The sequence below is a fragment of the Solanum tuberosum genome, unplaced genomic scaffold (assembly GCF_000226075.1).
Source record: "Solanum tuberosum cultivar DM 1-3 516 R44 unplaced genomic scaffold, SolTub_3.0 scf00143, whole genome shotgun sequence".
In the NCBI taxonomy this organism is placed as follows: domain Eukaryota; kingdom Viridiplantae; phylum Streptophyta; class Magnoliopsida; order Solanales; family Solanaceae; genus Solanum; species Solanum tuberosum.
This window is the reverse complement of record NW_006239068.1, coordinates 803,459-826,777: the sequence shown is the minus strand read 5'-3', so window position 1 is coordinate 826,777 and position 23,319 is coordinate 803,459. Positions and strand designations below refer to the sequence as shown.

The 23,319-nt window shown below is 34.5% G+C and overlaps 1 protein-coding gene and 1 non-coding gene across 2 annotated transcripts; one reads left to right on the top strand and one right to left on the bottom strand.

Moving 5' to 3' along the window:
* Window positions 1-749: 749 nt before the first annotated feature.
* On the top strand, window positions 750-22,684 carry LOC107061493 (probable indole-3-pyruvate monooxygenase YUCCA10). The gene is made up of 6 exons (XM_015310803.1): window positions 750-1,376; window positions 3,501-3,734; window positions 21,910-21,990; window positions 22,036-22,107; window positions 22,156-22,238; window positions 22,342-22,684. The coding sequence occupies exons 1-6, from the start codon at window positions 750-752 to the stop codon at window positions 22,682-22,684; spliced, it is 1,440 nt and encodes a 479-aa protein (XP_015166289.1).
* On the bottom strand, window positions 7,960-8,185 carry MIR8007A (microRNA MIR8007a). The gene has a single exon (NR_127169.1). It is a non-coding gene; the product is annotated as a microRNA MIR8007a (primary transcript).
* Window positions 22,685-23,319: the final 635 nt, after the last annotated feature.

Below are 23,319 nucleotides of genomic sequence, written 5' to 3'. Positions count from 1 at the left end.
ATAAAATATTTTTTCTAGGAAGAAAATCGATCATACTGAACCCACAATGTTTCCTTAAGGAAATTATTCACTCAAGTATCCGGGGATAATGGAATATTCTTCCCATAATAGAATGATCTTACATATCGGTGTATTAGTTAGTACATAAAAACATGGTGTCAATGAACCACTCAACGACAATAATGTACACTAGAATTTGTTAGTGGTGAAGAAGAAGAAGTTCTGAAATTCGGAAACTTAGTTCTTGAAAAATAAGAGTAAATCCCTTTATTTATAGATAACAAGGGTAGTGCGAACATGTACTTATTGTGCCTTATCGGAAATGTCACAACCATTTGGAAAAACTAAAAAGTCATAACATTTGGTAAAAGTGAAAACTTTATGGAAAAGTTGCAACGTTTCATAAAAGTCACAACTCTTCAAAAATGTCACAACTCTTCAGAAATGTCATAACTCTTCATAAAAGTTGTAACTTTACATAAAAGTCAGAACTCTTCATAAAAGTCATAACTCGTCATAAAAGTCATAATTCTTCATTTTCCATTCACCCCTTTTAAAAGCCAGCAATTTTTATGATATAATGTTGTTTTCTATTACTGAAATAAAGGCAAAGAGAAATAACTATAATTTTTATCGTTTTGAAGACCATATGCATTGTCTAAATATTCCCCTTTATCAAAATCTTGTTGCAATTTGTTTTTGAACAATACTCAGAAAAAACTTTTCTTTAATTTTCTGAAAATTCTGCAATGAATAATTTTTCAAAGGAAGAAGTTGAAGTTGTTATGGTTGGAGCAGGTCCATCAGGTATAGCTGTTTCGGCTTGTTTGAATAAATTGGACATCAAAAATGTTGTGTTAGAAAAAGAAGACTGTTGTGCCTATTTGTGGAAGAAAAAGACTTATGATAGACTTCACTTGCATTTATCTAAGGAGTTTTGTTCATTGCCTTTTATGCCACATGCAACTTCATCACCTAAGTATTTGCCAAAAATTGAATTTATTCAATACTTAGATGGGTATGTTGAACATTTTAACATCAAACCAAAATTTCAAAATTGTGTTGAATTAGCCTTTTACAACAATGATAAAAAGAAATGGAATGTCAAATCAAGACATGTGGCTAGTGGAGAAATGGAATGGTATGCTTGTGATTTCTTGATTTTGTCTACTCAAAAAAACAATGAAGGTTATATTCCGAAGGTGGTTGGAATAGAAAATTTCAATGGTGAAATTATTCATTCAAGTGACTATAAATTCGGTGAAAAATATAAAGATAAAAAAGTGTTGGTTGTTGGATTAGGAAATTCTGGGATGGAAATAGCTTTTGATCTTTCAAATTATGGATGTCACACATCAATTGTTGTTAGAAGCCCAGTAAGTTTCTCTATCTCTCTATATATTGTCTTTACTTTCATCTTTTTTCGTTTGCCTGCACGTGGATTTGTGTTTGTTGATTTTTTTAATTAATATCAGCTCGGTGTTTGATCAGTTTAGTCATAGATCAACTATTTTACTTGGTACCTGTTACTTTTTACTAGCATATGTGATGTTGTAATTTGTTCATCTAGAGATCGGTGTAAGTTTCTTGCCCGTCCACACTAGGTCATACCCTTAAGTGGAAGGGCTGAAATTTGAATATGATTCATATATACCCTTATGATATTTCTTATCTAAAAATAGGTTTTGATTCACTTCACCTTCAATAATTTCAACCAACTCATCAGTTGCGGAAGAATTTATATACTAACATACTCAACACCAAGCACAATACAATATTGCAAAAACAACCTCAATTTTGAAAACAAAGTTGATTTAAGGAAATCAATTATTCTAAAAAGGGAATACTGGTTGAATAAAAAGTTATTAAAGAATATAGCGTTGGATTATTATAAATACAAAAAATTGCAATAGATATTTAAATTTCCAAAACATAGAAGGATCTCATTATTCCATTTCTAAATCGCACAAAATTAGAAATTTTAAATTCATGTTCGCTTTCTCATCAGATATTTTATACCATGAGAAAAAGAAGAGTATGATAGGGGTTCTTTTTCTTATAAGTAGAATCTTAATTTTTTCTAAGTTTGTCTTATTAACAAATTTTTACATTGTCATTTTTTACATATTGTACCGAGAACATATTCTATTTTTATAAGATTTTAAATCACATTCTTCTGAAGAAACTTGCCAATATATATTTGTTTGATAACTTGATAGATGATAGTACAAAAAATTATTTACACTAACTGTATATGAAACTTAGATTCCTTATTTAATTTAATCTTTCGTGCATTACCCAAATATATTTCTTTTTTTAGAACACTTTCTAAACTCACTTACCAACATTGATATATGCTTTTGAATACTATAATGTCTCAATTTAGAAACCATTTCTCCATCAGGAGAAAGATGTGGATTGCATAGAACCAATCGTGTCCAAATAGGGAGGCTTATTTATGGATGATAACGGATGTTGTTCACTCTTGTTATGCAACATTCAGAAGCCTCATTTCATGTAACGACTAATTTGTGTGATTACATCATAACCTTTTATTTTATTTTCTCATTTTACCTTTATTATTATATAATAATCACATTTTATCCTTTACCCAACCTTTTTATTGTAAATCTACCTGTACATCATAGTTTATTCTTCAAATTCATGATGACAATATGTAATGATGAAAATGAATCAATCTATCCAAATATCATATTTATCAAAATAATAAAGTACGACACAATACAATATGAAACAATTTATAATAATCTTCTAAAAGGTGATAATTACATAATCTAATATTTTACTTAATGGTTAAAAGAGTGCCCTTGAACCTTTGTCATTGGATTAATGACATAATAGCCTATTTGGCAAAGCTTTAACGTACTACTTATTTTGATATAATTGTATTTTGTTAATTACTTTGAAATCACTTTTAAAAAAATATTACATCACCGATTAATGCTATATGAAACCATTGTTGTTGTCAACTTTGTGTTGGAGCATATTAATTCTATCAAATATGTACATTTCATTCGAATTCTTTTTATGTTTAGTTATTACATATGCATATGTTTCCTATATCTTTTCGATGGTAATTAATACTCGCCATTTCCATCAAGTAACGTAAATATCTAAAGCCTTATCTCTAACACAACTTATGAAAAATAGCATATGTTTGTATCTTGAGATTGTAAATTAGTAATTTAAATTTAGATCTAAACTTTTTAGTAAAATGCAACAGTAAGAGAGGAAGAATTTTGTATTTTATTCCTGAGATGAGAGTAATTTGTATTGTATTTAAATTAGGTACACTAACAACATAAAGATTTTTTACACTAATAACATACATAGTTTAATATTTGTAATTTTATGTGGTTACTACTAATGTTTACCTTAAAGATTTATATGCAATTACCTTATGATTGACCTGATTTTGTACTTCTTTTTTAATATCGTCAGAGCATGACACTTGAACTCGTAACCTAATACGTTTGCAGATTCATGTTTTAACAAGAGAAATGGTGCATATTGGAATGGTGTTGCTAAAATATCTACCATTATCTTTGGTAGATATTGTGATTGTAAAAATTGCAAAGTTTAAGTTTGGAAATTTGGCAGAATTTGGAATACCACAACCAGAAAAAGGTCCATTTTCTGTTAAAATCTCAAAAGGTACATCTCCAGTAATTGATGTTGGTGCCATTGTCAAGATTAAACTTGAAGAGATTAAGGTATGTTACTATATTTATTTATTCTCATTATACTCTGAGAAATATTATGTGAGAAACAAATGACTTGAGTTGCTCTGTGGGCTTTAGTCTGATGGTAAGAGCACAACCTGTGATGTCTGATGTGTGGTTAGGCGCAAGTCATGAGTTTGAATTCTATTACAACCAAAAACCTAATATTATTTAATGAGGAAGAGTTGAAATACATGTTCATTATCTATAATGTTTCAAATTTTACATCTCTAGTTCTCGGGAATTTCTCGAGTAACAAAAGGAAAAATATATATGTATAGTTTATTCATCTTTTAAAAACATGAAGGTTACAATTCCATATATATAACATATAACTAGAAAATATTTTGGGATATAAATTACAAAATTGTGTATAGTTTTTATATATTGTCTGTAAGTTAAATTTGTGTGGTTTATGTATTTGGTGAATTATTAATTAGGTACTTCCCGAAATATCAGAAATAAAGGAACATACAGTAGTGTTTGAGAATGGGGAAGAACATCAATTTGATGCAATCATTTTTGCTACTAGATACAAAAAATGTTGCTTCCAAATTGCTAAAGGTATATTTTGCAAATTATCTAATATAACGTACTATAAGTTCACTCTCTTTTTCTAAAACATGTACAATTTTATTACTTTTTTTGAATGAAGCATTATAGCTCTATATTTTTTGACGATGGAACATTGATGAATAAGTTTCCAAATCATTGGAAAGGAGAGAATGGGATCTACTATGCTGGATTTTCAAAAAAAGGGATTGCTGGTATTTCAATAGATTCTATAACTATTGTTGATGATATTAAGGCTGTCAGAGGAGACAAAATTTAGACATCCATTATTATAGAGACTATGTTGTTAAATAAATTTGTCGGACTTGGCGGGATGCTTCTGCACCAAGATTGACTTACTACTATGTTGTTAGATTCTCCAGGCCCTGTGCAAATGCAAGATGTTTTGTGCACCAAGCTTGACTTGTTACTATGTTGTTAAACTGATCTAGAACTTAAAAACCCTATTTGTTTTAGTATGTTTTTGCCATAATATAATTTTTTTCTACTGTCATACTGATTCGATGGATCTTTTCTAATTGTTTTTATTTGTTATTTTTTAAAATTTTTATAATGAGGTGTGGGGTTCAGATCACAAAAGTTTCAACTATTAATTTGAGATTTTTCTATGTCACGATCCATATTTACAAGTTGTGATGACACCTATACTCTCAACCGGAGTTAATATCTCAGATTGTCACTCAACTATGCATTCTTCTCTCAGAAATTCACTCAACTTTCAATTTTAAACTCAAAAGTCACTCAAGTATTAATTTTAACTCAAAAGTCACTCAATTATCCACTCTTCTCTCAGAAAGTCACTCAATCTAGTTAATTGTTATTTTAATTAATTTTTTTTGATATAAATTGTTTATATAACAACAAAATTTTAAAAAATAAAAAATACAATTTAAACCATTTAGTGATCCACCCACTTGACCCGACCCATTAAAAATATAATATGACCCATTTTATTTTGCCCTTACTCCTAAATTATTCCCTCTCTTTATGACTCTTTCTCCTCTTCTCCTCTGCATTTTTTTCGTTCTCCATTGTTGCCACCTCTTCTTCCCCTTTATCTAGGTTTTAATTTCCAAAATTTCAAAATCATGACTTCATAGTTCTTGAATTTAGGGGGTATGATTTATTTTAGTACCTCATAGATATTGTCTAAATTAAAACCTAACTAAAAGAGTTAACTAAAAGATGAAGAAGAAACATCAATGGAGAACTAGAAAAAAACACAATTGGAGGAGTAAGAGTCATAAAATGGGTCAATATTATATTTTTAGTGGGCCGGGTCATTAAATAGTTTCAATGGATTTTTTTTATTTTTGTTTTTAAGTTAAAAATTTATATCATCAAATCTTAATTAAAATATCAATTTAATAGGTTGAGTGACTTTCTGAGAGAAGAGTGAATAGTTGAGTGACTTTTGAGATAAAATTCAAAGTTAAGTGACTTTCTGAGATAAAAGTGCATAGTTGAGTTACTTTTGAGTTATAATTGAAAGTTGGGTGACTTTATGAGAGAAAATGCATAGTTTAGTGATCATCTGAGATATTAACTCCTCTAAACCGATAGGTAAGCCAACCCAATAATCTTGCCAGTTCAATTTAACATAATTAAGAGAAAGGTAAGTGACAAGTAAAATATCTCAAAGAGTAATAAGTAGGTCCCAAAAATTTGAAAATGCGGAAGATTGAAATATCACACAAGATTTGGTGTCATAAATACAAAAGCTTCTAAAACATAGTGCAAGTCTGAAACTCAAATGACAAGTCTATATGTAAGAAATTCTTGTCTGAATACTAAAGCAACAAAATAAATAATGGGATAGAGGAATGTGTGGGCCGCACGCGGATCAGCCAAACAACTCACCACAATTTCTAAATAATCCAAGCACAGACTCAAAAAGCTACACGAGATGCGCTCGCATTAAGAATGTGATCTTCACACAGTATGTCTCATATACCGACAACGAAAAAGTAGTGACAGGAGTACATATAAGAAAATCACCCTTTTACTTACACAAGTCTACACTATACTTATGAGTAAAGTAACATCAAATAGGGTTAATCAAATATCAAGAAATATCCAACCATGGAATAAGCGCATAATCAACTACAATGAAGGATGTGATGATATGCAATGCAATGCAACACCATGAAGTGATATGCCTTTGATGCCAAGTACTCTCTCAACCGTATATACACGATACTTCTAGGAAATACAATAAGAGTTCGTGACCCACATACCAACATGGACAATCTCCATGTTTCTATACGGACGATCTCAACGCACTCTCATAAAATCAAAAAATCCCTAGTACGAAGGGTCTCAACGTGCCCAACTTATAATCATAAAATCAAACAATCTCCAACCCGGACTATCTCCACGTACCCAACTTATACTCAATCTCATATCAATGCATGTGCACAATATGATATAAATAAAAGGGGATGATGATGCATCTCAATCAATCAAATATCGGTATGCCATAAAATCACCTCGACTATCACAAATACGGGTTAATTAAAAAAGTACAACAACACAAAAGATACCAAGTCAATAATACATCAGCTAATTCCCATATTCTTTGGTATTCTTAATTTATAATTGATCATTCTATAGTAAGAAACTTTCTCTTTATAACATCGGTACTCGTTCCAATGCCCGTCATACCATTGGTACGACACCCCCATCTTTCACCTTTATCTATTGTCTATTCTATTTTTATTCTTTAATTAGAAAAACTTCCTTCAATGAAGCGTGAAAGTCTTAACATACCTTGAAACTCGAACATGTGTCACCAATCTACAAGATTTTTCCTTTCCCTTTTGTAAAGCTTCAGAATGTTCTCAAACTATCAAATATGCAATCTTCGTAAGTAAGTGAGTCTATAGACACTCATATTACTATAGGTCTAGCCTAGATCCAAAACTCACCTTAATATATAATTAAATTCTTTAACGGATAAGGGTCTAAAATGCCCCTCAACTATTTTAATTGGTAAAAAATTAACCTCCGTCTACCTTTCACCCCCAAATACCCTTGATGTCAATCTTTTGATTAAAAAATACCCTTATCTGACGGCCCACACTTAAAAGGTGGATGAGAGGACAATATGGTACCAAATCCCATAGTTCAAGGGTATTTTAGACCCTTATCCGTTAAAATAATTTGAAATTACTTAATATATGAGCTCATATGATTGACCTAATTTTGGATTCCATAGTAAAATTACCTCCCCCATTTACTTCCTCTCTCTTCTACTTTTCTTTTCTTCTTGAATCTTGTCCACCATTTTATATTTAAATTTTTTTAAACTTATGAAAAAACAATGGAGAAAAAAGGAGGAAAGTAACGAGGATATTCATATAGAAATAATTGGTTCGACAGAAGATTATTTAATATCATTTTTCTTTTATGTATACCCAAAATTCATAATTAACAAATAAAAATAATCTTCTCATCTCCCCATCCTTCCCCACCATGGTAATAATATAAATTAAAAGAATATGAACATGTAAGTTCTTGTGAGTCTCTGATATCCTAGTCAAGAGCAAGAGATTAAAAAAAAGAAATAAATGAGGGAATGTACAAGACAATTGAATAATTAATAGAAAAAAATATGTTGATAAAGTACTCCCTCTGTCCCAATTTATGTGGCACTTTTCATTTTTCGAGAGTCAAACAGTTTAAGTTTGGCTAGAAATTTACGCATGAAATGATCAATTTTTTTTGAAATAAAATTTGTATATTTGTAAACTACGTAAAAAGTACTATAATTCACAAATATTGATAATTCAAAATGTTTAAAAGATCTATGAAAAATTTACAGTCAAAGTTAGACTTGTTTAAATCTCAAAATCCGAAAAGTGCCACATAAAATGGGACGGAGGAAGTAATATTTTTATATGAACAATTATATTCACATATTAGATGAATCCTAAGTTGTGACTTCGGCTATAATAAATTGGATATTGTTTTAAAATAAGCTAATGGAAAGATATCATGAAATAAATAATTTTTTAAATATTATTTTCAAGCGTATCATGTCAAAATATGAATTATATGTGGTTTTAATTATTTATTTGTAAACGGTTTAAATTTTGACCAATCTGATTAGACAACATAATAAATAAATATTTAATTATATTGCTTTAGGGGAGTTGTTAAAAATAAGGGCAAATATGAGTGAGAGGGTTAATATTTAGGGTATTTTAGAACCAAAAGGTTGACGTCAGAGATATTTGGGGGCCGAAAGGTGGATGAAGGGTAGTTTTGTACGAATTCGAATAGTTAAGGGTCATGTTAGGCCCTTTTCCAATTCTTAAATCTTGGTGCCAACTAAATAGGTCAAGTCTCATATTCCTAAGTTTTAAGCTCAGGGTTAAGTCTCAATTTACCAAAATACCATGAACTTAATGGCGTTCATCTAATGTAATACACCTAATATTAATGGTTGCAAGGATTGTTGATAGAAACCAAAAGAAATTTTAACAGAAGTAGCTAATCTTTCATAGCAACTCAACTTCGGTCCTTCCTATAACAAAACAACCAATCATTATTGTATGATATATCCTAATTAACCACTAATTCCCCCATCCAAAGCTACACTAATAATTAGCCACCAATAGAAAATTTATCAGTTTGTTCCTTACCTGTCGTTTGAGCAGGTCTCTTCTGCTCTTCTATCTCTTTTCTTTTTCAAAATGAAATAATTAGGTATTAAAAGTGACAAATTCCACTAACTTAATTTAATTATATGGGCAAAATGGTAAAGTGTACTAAATAAATTATAGACTTGGCCATTAACTGTCACGACCCAATGTATACCCTACGTGTAACATGACATATACGACCCTGAGAGGCCCTACACAAGCCACTTAGCATACATCAGATAATAGAATAAATAATTCAAAATCAAAGTCTTATATCATAAATGAGTTTTGACAAAGCAGAATTCTAACATACGTCTCAATAAGCCATCTAGTACATCATAAGAAAACTGATTGGGACATAACCCATACATCACATGCAAACTCTGAAAATGGAAATGACATAAGCTTTAAAAGTATCTCGATCCTCGGACCACGAGGACTCACAAATCTTCAAAGTGTATGGAACCAACAATTCCACAAGTATGGGTGGTAGGAGTATCAAACCATGTAATAGTGAAATAATGTAGGGACAAGCATGAATTAGTACATGGAATGACTAAGTATGTGTAAAACCTCAAAACTTGAGAATGGGCTAGAAAGGGCAAACAAGAAAGTCCAAGAACCCAAAATGGACCACGGACCCTTCACATTACCCTAGATGAGACGTTTAGGGGTCCACGGCCCGTTAAGGGCATCGTGAGACCATCTAGGACTTCCCCTAGGCAGGAGTCACCTGGAAGGTGCCCTAGACAGCCCGTGGTGACTTGGACGTGTAACACCTTAAGATTTATCTAAGATTGAACCAGTGAGAAGTGCAAACACCAGAGGGGGTCCATAGGTCGTGAAGAGGACCACGACCCATCACCCTGCTTGTGGTTGTGCACCCAACAAAAGGTAAAAGACCACGACTACCAAACAGTTTGTGTAGCTCCACATAGGCCGTAAAGTGGCCCGTGAGTGGGAAACCAAACCACCATGGCTACTGTGAAGGACCACAGTCCACTTGATGGTCCGTGGAGCATCACACAAGTCGTGAAGTGGCTCGTGAAAGAGGCTTGACAGACTTTGAGGTTTGTGTCAACTTGAAAATATCATATTATTCAACACAACATGATTTAGGTGGCCCACGACCTATCAAATTAAAGGTCTTTGAGTCCTTTTTCCAACGCCACCAAGTTTGCCTAATTCCGAGCTCGGACTAAGAAGTTATGGTCATTTTAGTAAATCCCTATCGGATAGGGCATCTTCACGACCCACTTGACGGGCCGTGGTGCTCTAGACGGACCGTAAATCCTATCTTGAAGTCACTTCATCAAGTTATAAGTGAGGTTTAACCCTCAAAGTCACTAGTTAAGCACTACAGACGTCTAAACAGTCCGTGAAGCTCCACACAGACCATAAAGTCATTCGTGAAGGGGACTTGTCAGACTTAGAGTTTAGGGTCAACTTTAAACGATCATATCTTTAATCACAAAATGCATTAGGTGGTCCATGACCTATCAAATTAAATATCTCTAAGTCCTCTTTCCAACGCCACCAAGTTTGCATAATTCTAAGATCAGAGTAAAAAGTTATGCCCATTTTAGTAAAGCCCTGTTGGTCAGGGCATCTTCACGAGCTGCTAGACGGGCCTTGGTCATCATGATGGTCCGTGAAGCCTGTCTTGAAGTCACTTCGGCAGCATTTAAGTCAGGGTTGCATTAGACTTTTCCCCTATGCGTTTGGTACTTAAAATACACCATTTAATGCTTAAAATACATCATTTTACTCAGTCTAAGACTAATAATCTAGTAAGAACCTACCTAGAACCCTCATTCTCCTAAAATCACCCAGATTGGAATGAAAAGAAGAGTAAAAGTCGACAGCTTCTCCTAAGAACAAGCAGAGGTCTTCTTCAAGTTCATCCCCGAAATCCAAAGGATTTCACTGTAGAATTCGTCACAATATTAGTGAGTCCTCTTCAACCAATTCCATGTGAACCTATGCCTTGATCTATGAACTTTGACTATGAACCCTAATTTACATGAATTTATGAAGAAGCTTGAACATTTGAATGTATTCTTATGAAATCATGCATATTTGCATGATATAAAGGTGTATGACTCAAGTGAAGATTATATATGAAGGTATCTACATGTTCTATGAAGCTTGGCCACATGACATGAATGACATCTAGATTTGCCGTCAATGCTTTTGGGCTATTTTCCTAAATTAGGTCTCGATTAGTATGGTATTCGGATGTGCCATCAATGATCATAGATCACTCTTTTAAAAAAACTTCCATTAGTAGTAGGGCATTTCTAGTGTGAAGTTAATGACTATGAGCCTTATAAAGCTATTATGAAAAGATAATGGATGGTGGAAGGTTTTCTCACGCATGGTCTAAGGAGCTACTCTATGATGTTTTTAGGTTGGATTGGTTGCTTAATTGTGCCTTTCCATTGATGATAACAAGAATATGATTAAAGACTATTCCATGGGATTTTTACTTAGCACTGAGTGGACAAGTGGTGATTACCCATTCCCATAACTATGTGCCACCATAGGATGATTGTCTTAGATATACATTATCTAGTGGATCCACTTTAGCTTAGATTTATGGTCCTTACCTTGGCAAGTAGGACACCCTTTTTCAGTGTGGAGTAGACATTGGATTCCATGTTATAGCTCGCATGGTCTATATGCCGGCTAATGGTAAACTTCCCGCAAAACGAACTAAGTTAATTACTAATATTTTATGAAGATTCTTTATGAGTTAATGATGCATTGACTATGTTCATGATTTATGAATCTTCTCAAATGATTTTACTATGTTTTAACTTGGTCATGCATTTTGATGTTTTGATTATGCCCCTTTATGATCACGTCTCATGTTTTATAACATTTCTCTTATCCTTGGTAAATTCTATGTACTAACACAGACTCTTGACTACATTGTTTCACTAGTGTAGGGTCCAACGCTCCTATTCTACACCGCGTGGCTTGTGATCACCTTAGTATCTTTAAATATTGGTGAGTCCTCATGTTTCAAGGACCGAACCCTTTATTGCTTATTGTTTTCACTTTTCCATATTGTATGTGATGTATGGGTTATGTCTGAATCACTCTTTATGTAATAGATGACTTTGAGACTAAGTTAGACTTCCATTTCATTTTGTCAAACTCATATTGATATAAAACTGTCTTTTGAACACTTTCAATTCTATAAACTTGTATGATGTATGCTAAGTTGCTTGTGTAGGGCCTCTCGTGGTCTTATACGCCATGCCATGTCTAGAGTCTACATTGGGTCATGACAATATAGGGAAATATGCATAAAATAGGCATGATAGCATGAATGTCTTAAAACATGAAAGCATGATCATTCTTTGAACATTTAAAGACTTAAAGAAAAAATAACATGTGAATTATGAAATACAGTCAAATACAATAACATAAAGGACATAAATAAAAGCTTTAAAAAATATTGTCATTTTTTGAGATATTAGCTTTTACCCTAATTGAGCCTCCATCTCAAAGCCCTCTTGGTACTAATGCTAAATACCAACGGAATGGATAAAAGTCAATATGGATATAACATAGGAAAGATAATGATCAATACCAATCCACATATTCAAAGATCAAAACATAGAATAACTCCTTAAACATAATTCAACATGGATGAGAAAACCTTTCACCAATGTGAATCCATATGTGAGAAATACCTTTCACAATTATAATCAAATGATTTTTGTTTCTGGTAAAACAATTGTTACACCTTAAAAAAAATTAAGTTAAGACCCGAACTATTCTTCATTAACATGTAAAATCGTATCCAGTGATTCTTAAATCGCTTATATGTATAAAGGTCATTTCTTTGGTGTTCGAATGGATTTGGATATGACTTAAGGTCACAAGAACCCCCTAGCAAAAAGTTGAGTTGAAATCTTCATTACCGATTATGTTTTGACATAAGATTCTACTTAGGTCAACTTCAAATGATCATATCTCCTAGCACATAATGAACTAGGAGGCCTACGACCTACCAAAGTAAGGCCTTTGAGTCCTCTTTCCAATGCCTCCAAGTTTGTCTCATTTCATATGTTGAGTAAACAGTTATGACCGTTTTATTAGAGACTCCCATAACAGAGTTTTCTAAGTCTGTGACTGATCTAAGAGACAGGCCATAGGTTAAATGATGACCACCCATCCAATCAAGTTGTCGGTAAAGTACTGGAGTAAATTTTTGGGACCCAAATGCTACATACCCAATCGACGGGTAATAAGAACTACTACGGGACGTCATTTGGACCCATAAATGGTCTTTTGAGCCTTAAAAATTCAATATCAATTCCACGGATAGATATACGATCCGTAGATCAAACCAAAAACCACAAATAGTCCTGTGGACTATATATTTTCGTCAGCTTTTAACGATGAGCATTTTAGTCTTTTTCCACCCCTTCTAACCCTAAACGACCCTTTTCACCTAATTAAGGGTCTAAACAGTGTAAAAACATTATTTTACGTTCTTTAACACTTCAAGGACTTAGAGCAAGGATTCAAGAGGAAGCTAGGGATTTTTATCATTCTTCAAATTTCATCCATTTTGCCAAGACATTTGTTCTTCCCATATATGTAAGACTATCATAGTGATGTACTGAATTCGTCCTGACACCCTACATCTAATTTTTGTCAGTAAAGGATAATCTAGGATTACATCCTTTGTTTTGATAATTCTTGAGATGAGTTTGTTGTTTAATTTTGAGTTACTATTCCTAATTTTTTGCGTTAGTATATATTATACATTGACACTCTTCAGTTGATTATTCATGTATATTTTTCAAAATAATCCCTATTATATGAGTATTCATTGAGTTATTAATGATAATCTTTTTAACCTAACAATTATCTTCAATTGATTTTCTGAGAAAGGAAAGTGGAGTATTGAGGAAAGTTTAAAAGGACATTTTGAGTAAAGTTTAAGGGGACTATTGATTCCCAAATTTATCATGTTTACATTGAGAAAAAAAGAGAAACTTTGATTACTAAATGAGTAATGAGTTCACCTTTTTTAATTGGATATTTTGAGCAATTACCTCAAATTGCAAAAGAGTGTGTCACATTTGAGCATGAGTATATATTTATTGGGAGTAGTATGGAGCACCGATATGGGGATGAGTTCACACAACTCACATTCCTCACAAACCATGTAGCTAACATGGGTAAAAGATCATAATTTTTGGATGATTCCTTCTTGCTTTCGAGCAGAGCTTTAGTGGATCCACTTAGTTGAGGTGTGCTATAAACCGACAGGGTATATGACAGTTCTGGCAGCGTGGGCGAGACGATGTATGATCACATAGCCCATAGTGATGGATTTCTGTAAGAGAATCTTTCAAATAAGAGTAAAGAATAATTTACTTTATTTTTATATACATCCATGAGTTAGAATGTTTTATTTACGATGCTTTAAATATTTCATCTCTTATTATTGCTTTTCATTGAGTTGAGTTGAAATGAGTATTTTTCTAGTATTATCAGTTCAGTTATTTATTCATTCAACTTTATTACATACTCGTACATTCAATGTACTGATTTCATTCGACTTGGATATTTCTATGATGTAGATACGGGTGTTCAGGATCATCAATAGGCGATTCGTTGAGATCACTTTGCACTTCAGTTAGCTTTTGGTGAGCCTCCTTGCATTCTGGAGGACTCCCCTTTATTTTTCAATTTAGTCATTATAGTGTGTCGTGGGTCATTTCCCGGTATCCATGTTGAACTATAGAGGCTTTATAGATAGATAGATAGAGTTGAGGAGTCTGTCAATAGTTTCTTTTTCTTTTAGATATTTTGTAAATTATTACGGTCGCATTGAGTATTGTTCTTAGATAGTATCAGTTGAGAATTTTTATAGTTTTAATGATTTAATTCTATTTTAAGCCTTTAAATACTTGAGTCAGTCTTCTGCTAAGTAGTCATCTAGGCCAAGGGTTTGCTCCGGAACTAGCAATGGTCCTCGAGTGCCGGCCACGTCTAGGCCGGTATCAGAGCATAGAGTTCAAGTGTCCTAGGCTGTCTATAAAGCCATTTTAGTAGGATCTTATTTATGGTTGTTAGGGCCCCACTTCTATAAATGAGATACTACAGACATTTAAGAAAGCTTTTCCTTCTTTCATACTCTAAATCGTACAATAGAACTTTGTCATAAGAAACTTATTCAAACTCGTGCATTTCTCAAATCCATTCAACTACCCCTCATACTCAAGATAGTTGAAAAGCAAAGTCATGATTCTTAACGACGAGTTACTCTCGGTAAAAGTCTTGAGAAAGTCATGAGACTGTAGAGGGACTTGAGAGAAGCCCGTGAGTGAGCTTAAGTGTTTAGATTTGAAATAATGCACTTTATTCATATTAACCGTTTGTTTGAGCTAAAAGCGAGATGTACCCCCAGACTCTCTTCTCTAAGCCTAGTTTCAGGTGATACCCGTTAAGAAGGGAGCGTGTTTTAGAATGCTTGGGTAGTTTTCCACCCGAAAGCTAGTGTAATTTGAGATATTATATAAGCATATAGTAGTAGAAGTGCCCAGAGTTAGATAAATGCATGCAGAGGTATAGTAATTTAAGAAAGGGAGATAGTGATGAGGTAAATTATTTTGTTGCAGTCATGCATTCAGTAAGTTATTAATGAGGAATTTTCCCTTATGGGTAGACTAAGAAGTGATGAGTTTGTGTAGATTTCATGATAGAAGGTAGAGTGATAGTTACTAGTCAGGATGAGTTAGTGTATACATTAATAAAAAATGAGTTTATGATGAGGTGTCAATGCATTAGTATCGGCCAAGTATATGTATTGAATAGAAGAGCCGAGTTTTCGAGATGTGATAGATCTAAGCTAGACTTATGATTTTTTGAAAGGAGAGCCCCATGGTATTCAGAGGATTATAGAACTAATTAAGTAATGATGTATAGTAAATAGGTAAATAGTATTTAAGTTGTGAAATAGAATGTGACGGTAATCTTTAAGTATGTAGACTGAGAGATAAAGATTGACTACTTGTCATGTGATCTTAGTGGGTGAGTGTTTCTTAATCTTATCTAGTAGTTGTAAGTTAGTTAGTAAATGAGAAATTATATTGATATTCGTGTTTAGAAATAGACACTAAGCTTGAACTTGAGATGAGTGTCATGATCAAAAGGATGGAAACATGAGGGTGATGATGTTAGTTCGAGATCTCATCTAATTGGTTTGACATAAATTAGGTGAGAAATTAAGGTATTATATTTTGATAAGTGTGAGTGGTACAAGTGTGGTATTATGATTATTAGATGATAGGAGTAAGGAAGTGTGGCTAAGTCATTAGATTATTAAGAGAACTAAGAGGTGTACCCGAGATCGTATGTAGCCAGATGAGGTTCCAATTAAGTTTATCATTTTTCATGTGTACCTAGATAGTATGTCAATGTGGAGTAGGCTGATGTAAGCATTATTTATTACCCTTAAGAGTTTGGTCAAATATATCATATATAGTCAATGATGAGCCTCTTAAATATAGTTCATGTTTCCTCCAATTAGGTAGACATTAAATTAAAAGGAGAAAGAGAAGTAGACCTTTAGGAGTTAGACGAAGCTTCTTTATAAGCCAATGCTAGTAACGATTATAGAAAGACTTCTAAAGAAGAAAGAAGACATTAAGAGAAAAAGCTTTGAAATAAGTCCTAGAAGGAATCTTAGTGCATGTGCATGGAGAGTTTAGTAGCCATGGGATTAGCGTTTTCCCAGTATTAGAGTAAAGTAAATATAAACTAGTTTGGAGAAGATGGAATAGATCCATATCTTTAAAGTGTCAGCTTCAGACCTAAAGGGGAGATGATAAGATCAGAAATCAAGTCTAAGTGTTAAAAATTAGATATTGATGTGTTCAGGAAGAGTTACAGTGTTATATAATTCCATTCATAATCTTACGTATTCCTCAAAGTTCAGTCGTTACAATATTATGTTGATGTCTCTAATATGAGAATTGTGTTCATGACTTATGCTCATACATTTAAAACAAATTTTTATCTATGCACAATTCTTAGAATGAAGGGAAAATACTTAAGCCCATTGAGTTCAATCTTACTCCATAATGTTATAGATACCAGACTCATGATATGAACATATTCATATAAGAACTCGTATCTCATAGTATGCTTAGTCTTGCGAAGTCATGATTTACTCTCAATGGCTAACAACATAATGTTATGTCATGCATATTCTTATATCAAATATCTTGAATGAATGATATTTATGTTTTTTTGCCCTAAGCTCTTTTGGTGATTTTTTTCAGTTTTGATAGCAATGTTGTCGATAGTAGTTGAGTAATTATAGAAGGAGAGGGTTGATGTTTCTTATTGTGGTAGTGGTGGTGTTCTTATGTCATCTAAATTTATAATGAGGAGGAGGAATAGGACGGTGTTTCACTATGATTAATAGTTATATAAGAGAAATTAGTCGGTTTCTGGTAGTAATGTATGTAATTTCAATTGATAGAGATTACGAGAGAATGAAAAATTGTTAGAAGGATTGGTATATAGGAGCCCATGGAGTGGTTATAGTACTAGACTTGAATGCGGTTATAAGGACAAATATTTTTGGGATGAGATTCCCTATAGAGGTATAGAACTTGAACCTTGTGGTTTAGATTAGTATAACAATCTCATGTTTAGCACCTTGTGATTTAGAGATTAGGCTTGAACACAATAAGTGTAACACCTCAGATTTGAGAAAATAGAAAAATACAGCTTTCTAGGACTTGGTGCAAGAACCACGGAAGACACCGATGGTCTGTGGTTGACACACGGTCCGTACGTGGGGTCTGTCATTGGGAACCAAATGTTTATGGTCTCTGACCCCACCCGCAGTCTACCAGGATGGTCCATGGTTTGACTTGCGAATCGTAGGTGAGGGTCAGCAGCCAATTAGAGGAAAATTGTTGTTGGGTCAACCTCAAATGGTCATATCTTTTAGCACAAAATGAATTTGGTGGCCCATGACCTATCAAATGAAAGATAATTGAATCATTTTTCCAACGCCACCATGTTTGTTAAAATCCCATCTCAGGGTGAAAAGTTATGCTCATTTTATTGAAGCCCTATTGGGCAAAGCTTAGCCGAAGACCCCTACCGATAGTTGGTAGGTCAAACGATAGCCCGTCAGTCCTGTATTAGTTGGCACTCGTCAAATTTAAGTTAGGGTCATTTTGGTCCTTTCCCCTATGCGTTGGGCACTTAAACTACATCGTTTGATGCCTAAACTATGTCGTTTTACTTAGTTTAAGCCTAATAACTTAGTCAGACATACCTAGAACCCTCATTCACCTAAAATCATCAAAACTTAGGGCAAAGTGGAAAAGAAAGAGGCGCCAAATTTTCCAAGAACAATCAGAAGGTTTGCTTCAAGTTTCAGCCCCAAAATCGAAGAATTTATCCATAGATTTCGTCACCGGGTATGTGGGATTTCACTAGTCGGTTCCTTTCATCCACTAGGTCCCTAGAATTCAGTTAGCTCCTTGATTCACCATATCTTGTTTACACCTAGGGTTTCTAAAACCTTGGAGTTTTGTTGTGATTTAGCAGTTGTAGTATCCCTAATTGAAATAATAGGTTTTCTTGGAGCATTTACTTAACTCCTTATATGAAACTCAGAATCGTAGTTTGTGTAGATTCTCCTGGTTCATGAATTACACTTGCTAGGTTACTTAAATAGATAATCATCCTTTAGATTTTGACTGTCATATAATTAGTATATAAATGTGGCATTCTCAGTTAGGAATATAAGTTCCCTCTGTTGAGCATCAGATTTAGTGATCACGCCAGTCACTCATTTATACCCATGGCAAGGTATATTGGGTCCTCTCGATGGGGAGTATACATCAAACTCCACGTTTAGCTGATGTGGTTTATGTCGGTTAATAGTAGCCCCCACAGTCAGACTCTTAGTACATTTGACCACGTTTTCAGTATATACTTCAGAAACCAGTTCAACATGTCATTTACCTGATTTGTACTTGGTCATTGCATTCAGCTTAGCTTTCTAGTTATGTTTCTGTTTTTACATTCTTACTCAGTTTATGTCATTGCTCAGTTATGCTTTGTTCAGTTTTTATATATTTTTTCAGCTTAGTATCTATAACCTTCAGTACATTCCAAGTACTGATGCATAATATGTGCTACATACTTTCATGATGTAGGTTCAGATACTCTGCATCCAGATCACGCTTAGATTGAATCTGGATCCGCATTCAATAGCTTAAGTGGTGAGTCCTCATATTCCGAGGACAACAGACATGCTTTCACTTTAGTCTTTACTTTCAGTTTTAAGTTTTGTTAGAATAAGCTGCGGGGCATGTCCCAGTAACTCTACTTAGTTAGAGGCTTTTCAGACATAGTAGTAGAATAATCTTGAATTGTTAAGTTCATCTCTCAGTTGTTATTAAACTCTTAGTATGTTTTATACATTCAGACTAGTTGGGTATTCACCACTTCCAGTTATCCATTCCTTTAGCTTCTGCATATTTCATGTTTTACTTAGTTATTTTCAATATGCTTATGATATGCTATACATCGGGTTAGCTTGGGTTCACTCGTGATCCTAGGTCCTGTGTTACGTCAAGGGGTAGCCTCTGGGCATGAAAAACTTGGGAACCTTGGATTTGAGAAAGTAGAAAAATGCAGCTTTCTAGGACCTGGTGCAAGAACTATGAAAGACACCGACGTTTCGTGGTTTGATACACAGTTCGTAGGTGGGGTCCGTCATTGGGCACCAAATGTTTATTGTCTCTGACCCCACCCACGGTCAACCGAGAGGGTCTATGGTTGGACCTACGGACTGTAGGTGAGAGTCAGCAGCCAATTAGAGGAAAATTATTGTTGGATCAACTTCAAATGGTCATATCTCTTTTCACAAAATGAATTAGGTGGCCCATGAGATATCAAATGAAAGATAATTGAATCCTCTTTCCAACACCACCGAGTTTGTGAAAATCCTATCTCAAAATAAAAAGTTATGCCTGTTTTAGTGAAGCCCTGTCGGGCAGAGCTTGACCGATGACCCCTACCAACGGTTGGTAGGTCAAATGATGGCCTGTTAGTCCTGTAGTAGGTGGCACTCGTCAGATTTAAGTCGGGGTTATTTTGGTCCTTTCTCCTATGCATTGGGCACTTAAACTACGTCGTTTGATGCTTAACCTATGTCTTCTTACTCAGTTTAAGCATAATAACTTAGTCAGACTTACCCAGAACCCTCATTCACATAAAATTATCGAAACTTAGATTAAAAAGGAGAAGAAAGAGGTGCCAGTTTCCCAAGAACAATCCAAAAGTTTGCTTCAAGTTTCAGCCCAAAATTGAAGGATTTCTCCCTAGATTTCGTTACCAAGTATGTGGTATTTAACTAGTGGGTTCCTTTCATCCACTAGATCCCTAGAAATGAGTCTGTTCTTTGATTCTACATATCTTCTTTAGACCTAGGGTTTCTAAAACCTTGTATATTTACTATATTTTAGCTACTGTAGTATCCTAAATAGAAATAGCATTTTTCTTGGAAATTTTGTTTAGTTCCTCGCATGAAACTCAAAACCATGGTTGTGTAGATTCTTTAGTTCATGAATTACACTTGCTAGGTTAGTTAAACAGATAATCATGCCCCAGATTTCGAATGTCACATTATCAGTATATAAATATTGCATTCTCATATGGCATGGAAGTATTTTGAGCTATTCAGTAATTCAACATTTCAATTACATTTGTGTCATATACATATTCAGTTGGGAGTAGACTTAGCACTAAGTTGGACTAAGGTTTAGCGTACCCTCATAGTCCCAGAACTATGTGCCCCCGTAGGATTAAAAGTCCCCTCTGTTGGGCATCCTATTTAGTGGTCACGCCAATCATGCCTTTATACCTACTGGCAAGGTATATTGGGTCCTTTCTATAGGGCCTATACATTGGACTCCACGTTTAACTCACGTGGTTTTATGTCAGTTAATAGTAGCTCCCACTGTTAGACACTTAGTGAATTTGACCAGGTTTTCAGTTTATACTTCAGAACTTGTTCAACATGCTATTTTCATGATTTGCACTTGGTTATTGCATTTAGCTTAGCTTTTCAGTTATGTTTCAGTATTTACATTCTTACTTAGCTTATGTCATTGCTCAGTTATGCTTTGTTTATTTTATATGTATTTGTTCAGCTTTGTATCTATATCATGCATGCTAGGTACATTCCAAGTACTGACACATACTCCGCGCTACATCCTTTCTCTATGTAGGTTCAGGTACTCAGCATCCAGATCACGCTTAGATTGATTATCGATCTGCATTCAGCAACTTAAGTGGTGAGTTCTCATATTCCAAGGACAATATACATGCTTTCATTTTAGTCTTTACTTTCAATTTTTAGTTTTGTTAGAGTTAGCTGAGGAGCATGTCCTAGCAACTCAACTTAGTTAGGGACTTTTCAGACATAGTAGGAGAATCAACTTGAATTATTAAGTTTATCTTTCACTTGTTATTAAACTCTTAGTATGTTTTATACATTTAGAACAGTTGGGTATAACCCACTTTGAGTTATCCATTGTTTTAGCTTCCACATAGTTCATGTTTTACTAAGGTATTTCAGTATGCTTCTGATATGTCTGGCAAAGGGTTAGCTTGGGGTCACTCATGATCCTAGGTCTCGAGTTACGTCAATGGGGTAGCTTTGGGGCGTGATAAACTTGGTATCATAGCACTAGGTTCAAGAGTCCTAGGACGTCTGAAAGCCACACTAAGTAGAGTCTCTTTCATGGGTGTGATGTGCACCATATCTATGAGGGGGAGGCTACGAAGTATTTTAAGAAAAACTTCACTTTCTTTGTTATTTTTATCGTGCGTGGGTATGATCAACCTTTTCCTTTATAATTCATTGTTATATGTTTTAGATCATGCCTCCTCGTAGAGATAACACACAGAATGCTAATGCACGAAATGCTAACACATTTTCTCCAGTCCTGAATCATGAGGTTACGAATGTAGAGTTTCAAAATGCGATCTAGATTTTGGCTCAGAGTGTAGCCAATCAGAACAATCAGCAGGCCACAGTTCCTACAAACACTAATGGTGGATCAGCTGTAGCTAAGGTTTGAGATTTTTTTCGGATGAATCTGCAAGAATTTCTAGGGTCAAAGGTTGGTGAGGACCCACAAAACTTTATTGATGAGGTTAAGAAGATTCTTGGAGTAATGAGAGTGACTCGAATTGAGAGTGTTGAGTTAGCATCTTATAAATATAAGGATTGGCTCATATCTGGTTCACTCAGTGGAAAGAAAAAAGGGGTGCAGATGTATATCCTGTGACTTGGGATTGTTTACTAGAGCTTTTCTGGACTGGTTCTTCCCAAGGGAATTGAGAGAAGCTAAGGCACAAGAGTTTATGAACTTGAAGCAGGGGTTAATGTTGGTCCAAGAGTACGGGCTAAAGTTCACTCATCTCTCCAGGTATGCTCCACACATGGTTGTCGATTCAAGGGCACAAATGAGTAAGTTCCTATTTGGGGTATCTGACATGGTGAAGACCGAGTGCAGGAATGCAATGCTGTTAGGGGATATGTATATCTCCAGGCTCATGACTTATGCTCATCAGGTTGAGGGATATAAGCTTAGAGAAATGGCTAAGGACAACAAGAAGGCTAGAATAGGGAATTATGAATACTCTTAGCAGAAGTCGAGTGGTGGGAATCGCTCAAAGTTTCAATAGAGGTCTATAGCCCCAACACCTTTATCAGCTAGTGCTCCATCCCCTAAATTTTGATAGGATCAGAAAGGTACGACACCAGGCTCTAGGTATCAGGGGAGTGCTTCAGGTAATCGGACCTTCCCAACTTGTCCAAAGCGTTGTAAGAACCATCCGAGCGAGTGTCTTCTAGGTAAGGAAGGGGGCTTTGGGTGTGGTCAGTCTGGCCATAGGTTGAAAGATTGACCTTCTACTAGGCAAGGATAATGAGGTAACAACAATAGGGCTCACTCTACAGCCCCATCAGCACTAGCAGGTCGCCCAACTTAGCAGGGTGCTTCGTCTGGTATAGATGGCGGTCAGCGCCAGAACTGGTTATATGCTGTCTAGGCTCGCCAGAACCTGGAGGATTCTCCTGGTGTGGTCACTAGTACGTTATGAGTCTTTAATTTGGATGTTTATGCATTGTTAGATCCAGGGGTTACACTTTCTATTGTAACTCCCTATAAAGTAGTAAACTTCAGCGTTAGTCCAGAAACTCTCTTAGAACCATTCTTAGTCTCTACTCCAGTTGGTAACCCAATTATAGCTACACGGGTATACAGAAATTGCCCTGTCAC

Bases quoted from the DNA above. Each gene is read 5' to 3' on its own strand.
- LOC107061493 (XM_015310803.1), top strand. From the start codon at position 750: ATGAATAATTTTTCAAAGGAAGAAGTTGAAGTTGTTATGGTTGGAGCA. The intron at 1,377-3,500 runs GTAAGTTTCTCT...ATACGTTTGCAG, and splicing joins CAATTGTTGTTAGAAGCCCA to ATTCATGTTTTAACAAGAGA. The intron at 21,991-22,035 runs GTTACGAATGTA...ATTTTGGCTCAG, and splicing joins CTCCAGTCCTGAATCATGAG to AGTGTAGCCAATCAGAACAA.